Below are 12,795 nucleotides of genomic sequence, written 5' to 3'. Positions count from 1 at the left end.
TGGTCACCCCATCCCAAACATCCCACCGCCCAATTCCCAGGGGAATATCCACCCCTTCAACTTCCCCATCCTCAAAGCCCAGACTTTGGCTGGTACAGGGACAGTTGGAAGGGGATCTATTAAGTGTCTGTCTTTTGAAAGTTGAATGCAAACAAGAGCAAGGATAGAGATGAAGCAACAATTCTACATTATCTCTATTAATTTATCTTGGTGTACATCAGTTGGAAAAGAACTGCAGTAACTCAAGTGCTTTGAAAGAAGTCTACAGAGGTTCAGGGCAATGGAAGTCCAGAATGAGCAGTTTCTCAGTGAAGGAGACCAATAGATGAAACGGCGTGTGATACAGCTCAGAACTTAATGATCAGTTCTGAGCTGTGTTTAATCTAATCACGAACATTTAAATTAATTAAATAGATACAGTGATGGACATTTCAGTGGCAGACAAAACAGCCTTGCAATGAAAGAGCAAGAACCACAGTATCCTACAAGGCCCAAAATAAGAGTTTGTTTGTCAGCTTCATGAGTAAGCTGAAACAACAACAGTAGACAATGTCTCCATATATTCAATGTTGTAGTAAATAATCAGATTTTGAATATATCTCCCCTCCTGCCAGAAGTTTTATCCATACCTGGTTTCACTTTTGTAAATTCAGTTGTCTTTCGTCCCACTAAAATGAATGGAAACAAGTGAAAAATAGTGAATTTCGTGCCTGCTCAATCTGAAGTCTTCTTGTAACCACTGCCTTTTACTTGTCGCTCTGCAGCAGGCCGTTACATTTGAACAAAAGACTAACATTGTGGACTGGGAAGCCAGATATTTAAAAAAATAGCACATGCTGGAAACACTAAGTCAAAGATAGACTCAAAGCTGGAGTAATTCAGCGGGACAGGCAGCATTTCTGGAGAGAAGGAAAGGGTGACGTTTCAGGTTGAGACCCTTCTTCAGGTCTGAAGAAGGATCTCAACGTGAAACGCCACACATTCCTTCTCTCCAGAGGTGCTGCCTGTCCCGCTGAGTTACTCCAGCTTTTTGTGTCTATCTTCGGTGTAAACCAGCATCTGCAGTTCCTTCCTACACACTAAGTCAATTGGGCAGCATCTGTAGAGAGTGCTCATGTTCCACGTTCCATGATTTTTCACTAAATGGTCACTGCCTCAGGTCACTGAACTTGGCTTTCTTGACATTTTCTCTTTTAATTGCAGGTATCTTTTTTGTTTTTGAAAGTTGAAATGGGAAAGCAAAACTGGCCCACAACCTGAAGGAAAGCAGATAGACAGAAAATGCTGGAGTAACTCAGCGAGTCAGGCAGCATCTTCTTGGAGAAAAGGGACAGCTGGTGTTTCGGCTTGACACCCTTCAGGCTGAGAGCCCCGGGGAGAGGGAAACCAGAGGTATGAAAAGGTACCGAACAAATCAGAGCCGCCATTGGCGACCCAGGAAAGGTGAAACCCACAATGGTCCATTGTTGGCTGCGGACAAGGAATACAAACGGTGAAATTAACAGGAGTACACGCGAGGAGGAGGGATGGAGAGAGAGGGAATGCAAGGGTTACTTGAAGTTAGAGAAAGTTAATGAAAGCAACTACACTTTAAATGTTTACTTACAATTATGTTAATTTTATTGCACAGAAATGGACATTGCAGCTTAACTATCTTTAACTATCTGACCTATCCTTCCCATAGTGTGCACTTCACTAGATTTTGTCTCTACATCACTGCACAAGGTACATATTTTGCAAGTGTCGTGAAAATTGTGCACATAAGCATCACGTAGTTAACTATGAGTAACCGCAAAAAAAGCAGGCTTCAAATTTGGGTGGTATCCACAGGAATCTTATTCAGGTTTTATAATTAAAGTTATATTTAAAGTTTTATAATGCAAAGGAGCACGATGTTTTGATGATGTACAGCTCAGCAAAAAAAATAGCAAGTTGCAGGATAAGCTCAAAACACATATTTAATAAACAAACCGGATGAACAGTTCACGAGAGTGGAACAGTAATGCAGGGCTTCCAACAAACTAATAAAGTACTAGATGTACTTTAAGTACAAGGCTGGAGACACTCATATCCTTCGTGGTCACCGATCTACCTTGTCCGAAAAACTAAAGGGCTGGTGCAGAGACTAAAGAAAGGGACCAAAGGTGACAACATAGTCCACCTGAAGGCTTGCATACTCTGGAATTTAGAAGGATGAGAGGGGATCTTATTGAAACATATCAGATTATTAAGGGATTGGAAACGCTAGAGGCAGGAAACATGTTCCCGATGTTGGGGGAGTCCCGAACCAGGGGCCACAGTTTAAGAATAAGGGGTAGTGTAGGGACATAGGGATTGGCTAGAAGTGTTCGAATCCTCGGATTGGCTAGCGATGTCACGAGGTGTGATAGCGCGGTAGATTCGAGAGTCTAGCGTTGAACTCTGTAAAGGTAAGACGTTAGGTAGTTGTCTAGAGTTGAGTGTTGCGAATTGTCACGGAGTTTTAGAACTATGCAATAAACTCCGTCTGCAACATCCATTCGCTATCGGACGCACTACAGTAGGCCATTTAGAACGAAGATGAGGAAAGACTTTTTCAGAGTGTTGTGAAGCTGTGGAATTCTCTGCCTCAGAAGGCAGTGGAGGCCAATTCTCTGAGAGAGTTAGATAGAGCTTTTAATGATAGCGGAGTCAAGGGATATGGGGAGAAGGCAGGAACGGGGTACTGATTGTGGATGATCAGCCATGATCACGGTGAATGGCGGTACTGTCTCGAAGATAAGGCTGCTTGAGATAATGATTACCTGTTCTCTGTCGGTCAGGAGATGTCGTTTTTGCAGAGGTTGCCTTACCGAGAGCAGCACGCAAATCCACGATCAATTCCTCAGGGTAGACACTCCGCTGCTCCCATATTGTAAATATCCGCTCCACTGATTTACGAATCGAAGGATCCCTGAAGAACGTCAAAAAGTAAACAACCATTTGTCAGTCGGTTCCAGTTTGGAATCACTACAGATTGCTCAGCTTGCGGGGCACTTGATAATTCATTATCAGATAAAATGTATTTGAGTTATGCAGGAGGGAGGTTTGTGCTATTACCCATACCCTGTCACCTTGAAAATCTCTCCTCCAAAGATGTCACTCAGTTGTAACGGATAAAAATATAAACAGAACTGTGAACAACTATTCCCCTTCAGTAGTGTAGGAAAATAACTGCAGATGCTGGTACAAATCGAAGGTATCACAAAATGCTGGAGTAACTCAGCAGGTCAGGCAGCATCTAGGAGAGAGGGAATGGGTGACGTTTCTTCAGTCTGAAGAAGGGTCTCGACCCGAAACGTCACCCATCCCCTCTCTCCTAGATGCTGCCTGACCTGCTGAGTTACTCCAGCATTTTGTGATACCTTCGATTCCCTCTCAGTAGATACGGAAGCCTGCAGTTCAGCTGGGTTTATTAATGTTATTATTTGAAGCTATTTACAACCTCCAGTGTTTACCTTACCTACGCTAGCTGTGCCATGACACCTCTATTTATTTCCCTCCCTAATATCCTATGTTGGGCATTTTTCCTACCCTGTTTCCCCAGCACGTGAACTCTCGGGTTAAACAGATGATAACCTACTGAGGAAGAAGGTCTACAGAGTCTGAAGAAGGGTCTCAACGTAAAATATCACCTATTCCTTCTCTCCAGAGATGCTGCCTGACCCACAGTTACTCCAGCTTTTTGTGCCTATCTTCGGTTTAAACCAGCATCTGCAGTTCCTTCCTTCATGTAACCTACTCATCTCTGGAGAAAAGGAATAGGTGACGTTTCGGGACGAGACCCTTCTTCAGACTGAGAATCTGAGGGGAGGGAAACAAGAGATATTGACGGTGATGTAGACCGATCTAGAACAGTTGAATGAAAGATATGCAAAAAGGCAATAATAATAATAAAGGAAACTGGCTGTGTGCTAGGTGAGAACGAGTACAGACAATGAGACTCAACGTATGACTTGGGTAGGGGAGGGGTGGTGAGAGGGAATGCAAGGGTCACCATTGCTCAATGATTACTCAATGATCTTTCATACCCAGATACTCTCCATTATGCTTTTTGGAGACTGACTAATCAATTTAGGCAACTGATGTGTCCACTGATCGCCACCCATATTCCCATTTCCCCTCCTCTACACATTCCTAAAATGCCTCCTCATCTTTCAGGCCTCAGTTCCAATAAAGAGTACAACCTAAACATTTTATACATCTTCTCACTTTAAAGATGTTGCCCAACCTGCTGTGCATTTCAGTACACATGTTTCATCCAGTTATCAATAACACTGCACACAATCAGCCCATGTTCTATTTATCTAATTTGTTTTAAATAGTTTCCGACCCATTTTATTTGGAAAAGGATGCAGCAAACTCCACACCAATTTCCAATTTTAATTGAAAAGTGACATTTCCCTAATAATTAACATCAGGAAAGAAAAAAAAAAACTAATTTTGCAACTAATAGCAAAAAACAAAATGTTGGGGGAACTCAGAAGGTCAGTTAACATCCATGGAGGGAACAAACAGGCGACCTATTTGGGTCGGGACCTTTCTTCCATTCCCTCCACAGATGCTGCCTGACCCATTGAGTTCCTCCAGCACTTTGCTTTTTTGCTCAAGATACCAGCATCTGTGTTTTCTTGCATCTCCAAATAAATAACAATGTTCAGCACTGACCTCCAAGGTGTTCACAACTCTCTAGTGACCTCATGCTCAACCTTCCCTTAAGTTGGCTGCTGAAAGGTGGCAGTTAAAGCAAAGAGCTGGAGTTAAAGCAAAGAGTTTTGACGGTGGACTGAGCTGCAAGCAGACTGTGCAACCAAGCACACCAAACGTGTAGGAAGGAACTGCAGATTCCAACCTAGCACACTGAAGTGATCCAACAAACAGTGAACTAGAAAGTAAAATACTGCAGCACAATTTTGACCAAACATTTAAGCCTTTTACTGGATCGGGCATAGTCAGGAATAAGATAGAAACAAAAATATTAAACAATTTTAATGCAATAAATGCAGAATCATGAAATACTGATCTGAAAGAATTACATTCCACACACGTACACAAAGATTTGTCCGACCAGATATCTTAACCAGTATAGTTTAGTGTAAAGAGGTAAGAAACAATTATATTAAATGACATTGCAACATTCTCGTGCATTTGCAATACTTTGCAAATACCCAAAGCTGTTTTTTAAAAAAATATTGGAAAATTGTTCTTCAACAACGGGTTTGATAGCAGCTACTGAATTTCAATGAACAACTTCACATGTATGTATTCCATAAATTACTGTCAAACTTTTAGTTTTAAATCAGAAGATGCTGCTGATAGGCTAATTCCTGGCTGTCCCTGCAAATTTTGTGGCCAGATTCCCTGGGCGTCTTACAGTCGTACATAATATCGGGACATGTTTATCGTTTGTCAGCACAACAGCAGCTTGTCAAGGACAACGGCAACCAGGATAGATGCAACACTAATTGGACGGGTAGCTAAAGGGAAGAAACATTACCAGTCCCATTCAAATTTAAACATGATAGCTCGTGACACATCTAGACAAGACAGTGTAGGAGTTTCAACCAACAATGTGATATCTCAGCCTGGGACTGTAAAACATCCTGATGCACACAAAATAAATTAAATAGTTCACTGCACTTTACATAGTGAAGATCAATTATTATAAACGTAAATTATTTGCATCAATAGTTATCAAGCTGATACCGTAATTTTTCTTTAAAATGGCAATAGGACTCAATAATGTTAATTAGCCATGTCTATTTATTTTGATTTTCATTAAGTGCCACAAGCCAGTTATGATTTGACCACATGATTCTCCAGATCTAGGCTGACTTCTTTTTATACAGAATTACTTTCCAGGCCATACCGCTGCAAAAAGTGCAGACTGACAACATGTGTGCCATCCATCCGAGAGGGAAGGGTGTCTAGGAAATAAACAAAATTATTCCTGAAACCATCTACACGCAAAATATTTAATAACATTTCATGCCAGATCAGTTTGCAGATTGATAGGCCACGTTGCTATTTTTTTTTTTAATGGAATTACATGGGATAAAGCGAATTTTCAAAAGACTTTACACAAAGATATCAGAAATGTTAAGGCCCGTTCCAATTTTAAAAAAAGGGAAAGATACAAACTATGAAGCAAAAGATTTTAAAAAGTATTGTTGATAATGGTGTACCCTCATCTGGGACCACTTGTTATTTAGACTAAATAATTCTAAATAAATGGTGGGGTCGCTGCCTTACAGTGCTTGCAGCACCAGAGACCCAGGTTCGATCCTGACTACGGGTGCTGTCTGTACGGAGTTTGCATGTTCTCCCAGTGACCATGTTGGTTTTCCCCAAGATCTTCCGTTTCCTCCCACACTACAAAGACATACAGATATGTAGGTTAATCGGCTTGGTGTATGCGTAAAATTGTCCCTAGTGTGCTTAGGATAGTGTTAGTGTGCGGGGATCGCTGGTTAGTGCGGATTCGGTGGGCCGAAGGGCCTGTTTCCGCACTGTATCTGTAAAACTGAACTAATAACGAGGCATGACTGTAATAATTAATTCAAGGAACATGGCAACTAAAGAGAAGATTTTGGCATTGACTGTTTAGCTCTATCAGCAATGAATGGGTAACAATAACTTTCACCCAATTCCACAATCCATTACAAGAGATTCTGAATGAAAATCTGGCAATGTATTTATCAGTTCAATCCAGAGAAAGCTACTTCAATTAATTACGGCTACGTTCTCACTTCCGCACTCAGGCTAGCACCACTTTGTCACGTGGCGGCGCCTAACGGCAGCGGCTGACTAGCAGTCTGTCCGTCTTTTTTTTCCCTTTTTTTGTTGTGTGTCGGTGTTGGGATGGTTTTTATATATATTTTTTTGGTTGTGTATGTGTGGGAGGGGGTGGTGGTGTGGGTGGGTGGGGGACGACTTTTCTCTTCCTCACGGCGCGGGGTGCGGCTCGGCTGCGGGGCCTAACATCGCCCGCTGCGGCTCGGCCGCTGGACTTTACATCACCCGGTGCGGCTTGGCCGCTGGACTTTACATCCCAGTGCGGCTTGGCCGCTGGACTTAACAGTGCCCGGTGCAGCTCGGCTGCGGGGCTTAACATCGCCCGGTGCAGCTCGGCTGCGGGGCTTAACATCGCCCGGTGCAGCTCGGCTGCGGGGCTTAACATCGCCCGGTGCAGCTCGGCTGCGGGGCTTAACATCGCCTGGTGCAGCTCGGCTGCGGGACTTAACATCGCCCGGTGCGGCTCGGCCGCGGGGCTTAACATCGCCCGGTGCAGCTCGGCTGCGGGGCTTTTCATCGCTGGTGCGGCTCGGCTGCGGACTTGACATCGCCCGGTGCGACTCGACCACGGGACTTAGCTGCGCAAGACTTGGTCGCGGGCCTTTCATCGCCCGGTTCGGCCGCGAGACGTTTCAGCGCCCGGTGCGGGGACTGTGCGGGTCGGTCGGGGATGAGCTGTCTGTCCGTGGGCGTGGGGAAGAGAGTGGAAGTTTTGTTGCCTCCATCACAGTGAGGGGGTGTTTGGAGTCACTGTGATGGACGTTTGTGTTGGGGCTATGTGTCTTGTGTTCTTTTTTTTTCTATGACTGCTATGTAGTTTCGTTCGGTACTTCGGTACCGAACGACAAATAAAGCTCTGTTATACCTGTTTACCCGAATTAGACAAATCACAGCACACAGGTTGAAGCTCCTAGTACACCATGCTTCCTATCTTTGTCTATTTCCAATGACAAATCTTTTATTGAAACAATAGACCAAGCGACACCTTTTTTTGTGGCGATGAAAGATTCTTTGTCCCTGTCCGACATGATTACTATTCCTCACCTCAGTGACTACATCGTGTTTTTGCTCTCAATGAACTGAACAGCTTTCATCGGGCTTCATCAAGTCCTACAATCACCTCACTGTTACATCTTGGCTAGTTCCTTTCTTCAAATGATTCTATCTCTATTTCTGTAAATTATTTCACCGAGTCCCTCCCCACCCCCCCCCCCCCCCCCCCCCGACTACAATAGCTATTTGCGGCACGGTGGCGCAGCGGTAGAGTTGCTGCCTTACAGCGAATGCAGCTCCGGAGACTCAGGTTCGATCCTGACTACGGGCGCTGTCTGTATGGAGTTTATACGTTCTCCCCGTGACCTGCGTGGGTTTTCTCCGAGATCTTCGGTTTCCTCCCACACTCCAAAGATGTACAGGTATGTAGGTTAATTGGCTGGGCAAATGTAAAAATTGTCCCTAGTGTTAATGTGCGGGGGTCGCTGGGCGGCGCGGACCCGGTGGGCCGAAGGGCCTGTTTCCGCGCTGTATCTCTGTATCTCTATCTACATCACACCCGTGATGTACCAGTGCTTCTAATGAGTCTTGCTTTATCAGTCATGGATTCTCACCACCTTGGTTGACAGGGTCTTTAACCATATCAGTTCTATTCTCTGCCATTCTGTCCCATCCCTCCCCTCAGCATCTGATGATGCATCTTCATGTTCTCACCTTCTACAGCAGTGCTTCTTAAACTGGTGAATGGTTCGCCCAAGGGTGAATGAAATTATTTTGGGGTGAATGAAACCAGAGGGGTGAATGAAGGATGAATGACTTAATTTATATATAATTATACACAAGGGAGAATATGACGAAAATTACCAAAAAAACATAAGAAAATTTAGCCGAGGGTGAATGAAATTTTGTGATAAAGACTCAAGGATAAATGACACTGAAATAGTTTAAGAAGCACTGCTCTATAGCATAGGGTTGAAAGAAATTCCATTGAAGTGACATTGGCAAGTTACTCCAAGTGATACAATAAAAGTTACACACTGTAGATCAGGGGAACATAATGTTCATGGGGGACATTTCCATCTGATTATCTTTGACCGGCAATTAATAATAATAATAATAATATAATAATAATATTTTATTTATATAGCGCTTTTCATATACTCAAAGACGCTTTACAGAGATTTTGAGAACATAGGGAAATTAATAAATAGATAAATAAGTAAATAAATAAATGAACAGAGAAAGGAGACAGTAGGTGAGGTGACCTTCAGTGGTTGAAGGCAGTACTGAACAGGTGAGACTTCAGCGATGTTTTGAATGTGGTGAGTGTGGGGGAGTCTCTAACGGTTTGGGGTAGTGAGTTCCATAGGGTGGGAGCAGCGATGGAGAAAGCCCTGTCCCCCCAGGATCTGAGTTTAGTCCGGATGTGGGGGGATAGGAGATTGGCAGCGGCAGAGCGGAGGGTGCAGGTGGGAGTGTGCCTGTGGAGGAGGTCGGTCAGGTAGGATGGGGCCAGGTTATGGAGGGCTTTGTAGGTTATGAGGAGGATTTTGTACTGGATTCTCTGGGGGATGGGGAGCCAGTGGAGTTTATAAAGGACGGGGGTGATATGGTCACGGATCGAGGTGTGTGTGAGTAGACGGGCAGCGGAGTTTTGAATGTATTGAAGTTTATTGATGATTTTTGAGGGTGCGCCATAGAGGAGGCTGTTGCAGTAGTCCAGACGGGAGGTGATGAAGGCGTGGATGAGGGTTTCTGCAGCTGTGGAGGAGAGGGATGGACGGAGACGGGCAATGTTTTTGAGGTGGAAGAAGGCTGTCTTTGTGATGTGTTTGATGTGTTTGTCGAAGGAGAGGGTTTGATCAAGGATGATTCCAAGATTCCGGATGTGAGGTGAGGTGGATACTGGGAGACCATCAATGTTGAGGATGAAGTTTTGGGTGGATTTGGTGAGCATTTTTGGACCAATGATGATGATTTCAGATTTGTTGCAATTGAGTTTGAGGAAGTTTGATTGAAGCCAAGATTTTATTTCAGTAATGCAGTTTGTCAGTGTAGAGTGTGTGGTGGAGGAGATTGACTTGGTGGAGATGAGGAGCTGGATATCATCGGCGAAGCAGTGGAAGTTGAGACCATGACGGCGGATTAATTGACCAAGGGGGAACAGGTAGAGGATGAAGAGGAGGGGGCCAAGGACTGAGCCTTGGGGGACACCTTGGGGGAGGGGAGCGGTGGGGGATTTACAGTTGTTAATGGAGATGAACTGGTGTCTGTCAGAGAGGTAAGATTTAAACCAGGATAGGGCTGTGCCGGTGATGTTAAGGGAGGTTTCAAGTCGGGTGAGGAGAATGGAGTGATTTATGGTGTCAAAGGCGGCGCTGAGGTCAAGTAGGATGAGGATGTTGAGGTTGCCAGCGTCGGAGGAGAGGAGAATGTCGTTTGTGATTTTGAGGAGCGCAGTTTCAGTACAGTGGTTTGAGCGGAATCCAGATTGGAAAGTTTCATAGGTGCTCTTGACTGCTTTATCTGGCTCCAGATTGCCAAAACTCTGCCCAACACACATCCCTTGCAACATATGTAGGAAAAAAAACTGCAGATGCTGGTTTAGATCGAAGGTAGACACAAAATGCTGGAGTAACTCAACGGGCCAGGCAGCATCTCAGGAGAGAAGGAATGCGTGACGTTTCGGCTCGAGACCCTTCTTCAGACTGAAACGTCATGCATTCCTTCTCTCCTGAGATGCTGCCTGACCCGGTGAGTTACTCCAGCATTTTGTGTCTACCTCCCTTGCAACATAAATGTCCTTCACGACGGTGACTGTGGGAAGTCACACATGTAGTCATCAAACTCATTGAAAGTGAATGGCATTTCATAAACGATACCTCCAAACGTCTTCACTTACCTCACCAGTGCACCTGCTTCTACCAGGACCTCTGAAAAAGCATCCCGAAATATAATTGCATTTTTCCTTTTGCAATTCTGAATAACGTCGTTGGCAACGTAGAATAGGTTCAATCGATGAGCAATTGAAGCTGAAAACAAAAAGGAGGAAACAGAAAGCTTTATTAGTTTGTGACGGTACTCTGGCAGGTTGGAAAAAGTGCAATATAATTTTCTAATTTACCAAAATTAAATATTCTACACGGTGCAACATCAGCGGCAGAATTATATAAGAACGGTATGTGGGCATAAAGGGTGGTGATTGTGAACCAATTTCAATCTTATAATGTTCAGGCACACATAAACTACTAGGTTTGGCTCAAGGCAATATTTCCAGGAACAAACTTCCACACCCGATTGTTTCAGTTCAGTTTAGTTTATTGTAACGTGTACCGAGGTACAATGAAAAGCTTTTGTCGTGTACTATCCAGTCAACAGAAATACAGTACATGATTACAATCGAGCCATTTACGGCGTATAGATACGTGATAAGGGGATTTTTAGTGCAAGGTAAAGCCGGCAAAGTCCGATCAAGGATAGTCCGAGGGTCACCAAAGAGGTAGATAGTAGTTCAGTACTGTTCTCTGGTTGTTTCTGCTCCCACCAGTCCATATAAAGATTGTAAGTGTCCTTCATAACAGCTCTGGTTTGTCGCAGTTTTTGTTTGGCTTACAAAGTTGACGTGGTGGTCAAATGGCTCTCCTCATGATGATAGACTTGGCAACGGGAGTGCCACTGGATGTCAAGGGAGCTGAGTGACCACTCTCTTGATAGAGATGGTCATTTAAGCCTTTCTGGCCCGTTTGTGATGTAAATGTCACATGCCACCTACAAGGCCAAGCCTGACTTTAGTCCAGATGAACAACATGCAGCCACGGACTGCTTCACTTGTGGATGACTTGTGAACTGAATTGAATTCGATCCTGACGGCAAATCTTTGTTCTATCAACTACTACAGCGAGTACAATAGGAACAAGAACCTGGATGATGTTTTCCCCATTTGCGTCTCAGTGCACAAATATTAGCATATGAAGGAACTGCAGATGCTGGTTTAAACCAAGAATAGACACAAAATGCTGGAGTAACTCAGTGGGCCAGGCAGCATCTCTGGAGAGAGAAATATTACAATAGCACAAATATTACTCATGGTTGCAAGATTGTAAGTCATAGTCTTACAGCGTGGAAACAGGCCCTTTGGCCCAACTTGCCCATACCAGCCAATTCTTAAGGGGTTGGACAGGCTAGATGCAGGAAGATTGTTCCCGATGTTGGAGAAGTCCAGAACAAGGGGTCACAGTTTAAGGATAAGGGGGAAGTCTTTTAGGACCGAGATGAGAAAGGTTTTTTTCACACAGAGAGTGGTAAATCTGTGGACTTCTCTGCCACAGAAGGTAGTTGAGGCCAGTTCATTGGTTATATTTAAGAGGGAGTTAGATGTGGCCCTTGTGGCTAAAGGGACCGGGGGTATGGAGAGAAGGCAGGTACAGGATACTGAGTTGGATGATCAGCCATGAAGGCTCGAAGGCTCGAAGGGCCTACTCCTGCACCTATTTTCTATGTTTCTATGTAACATGCAAAAAACAAATTGGAGTGTACCCAATATGAAAATGATATTCTTCACAATGCTGCTGTACCATGCTGAAGTCTCCTTCCGATGCTGATCAAATGAGTTAAAAAAATTCTTAATGAGAATCAAACCAAGAGCTCATTCCTATACCGTTAACGTCCTCATTAGGCCGGTATACCTACTCTTCTGCACCAGTTAAAAAGAATAACACTGCAACTTACTAACTGCACACAAGGTTAGTTGCATGTACAGGTGCTCCTCGACTTAGCACGAGGTTACGGCCCAATACACCCATCGTAAACTGAATATATGGTAAGTCGAAAATGCATTTAATACACCTGATCACGTGGCCGGAAGCGAACTGCGGCTCGCCCAGCTTTTGCACCATCGTAAAGTCAAAATATCGTAAGTCGAAGCATCGTAAGACGGGGAGCATATGTACTTTTAATTCATCTCCTCAAATGCTCCAATAGCATCACCAC

The 12,795-nt window shown here is 44.1% G+C and overlaps 1 protein-coding gene across 2 annotated transcripts in view; it reads right to left on the bottom strand.

Moving 5' to 3' along the window:
• The window catches only part of LOC144612293 (regulation of nuclear pre-mRNA domain-containing protein 2-like), a 56,178-nt gene that overhangs the window by 26,775 nt on the left and 16,608 nt on the right, over positions 1–12,795 (bottom strand). For both annotated transcript variants that reach the window (XM_078431865.1, XM_078431866.1), the window contains exons 2-4: positions 10,709–10,838; positions 2,784–2,932; positions 630–668 (exon numbers count right to left, since the gene is read on the bottom strand). In XM_078431865.1, coding sequence (XP_078287991.1) covers positions 630–668; positions 2,784–2,932; positions 10,709–10,838 — 318 coding nt within the window. The remainder of the gene's footprint in view (positions 1–629; positions 669–2,783; positions 2,933–10,708; positions 10,839–12,795) is intronic.

The sequence above is a fragment of the Rhinoraja longicauda genome, chromosome 44 (assembly GCF_053455715.1).
Source record: "Rhinoraja longicauda isolate Sanriku21f chromosome 44, sRhiLon1.1, whole genome shotgun sequence".
In the NCBI taxonomy this organism is placed as follows: domain Eukaryota; kingdom Metazoa; phylum Chordata; class Chondrichthyes; order Rajiformes; family Arhynchobatidae; genus Rhinoraja; species Rhinoraja longicauda.
Note: the sequence above shows the minus strand (reverse complement) of the source record. Positions and strands in the feature narration are given on the sequence as shown.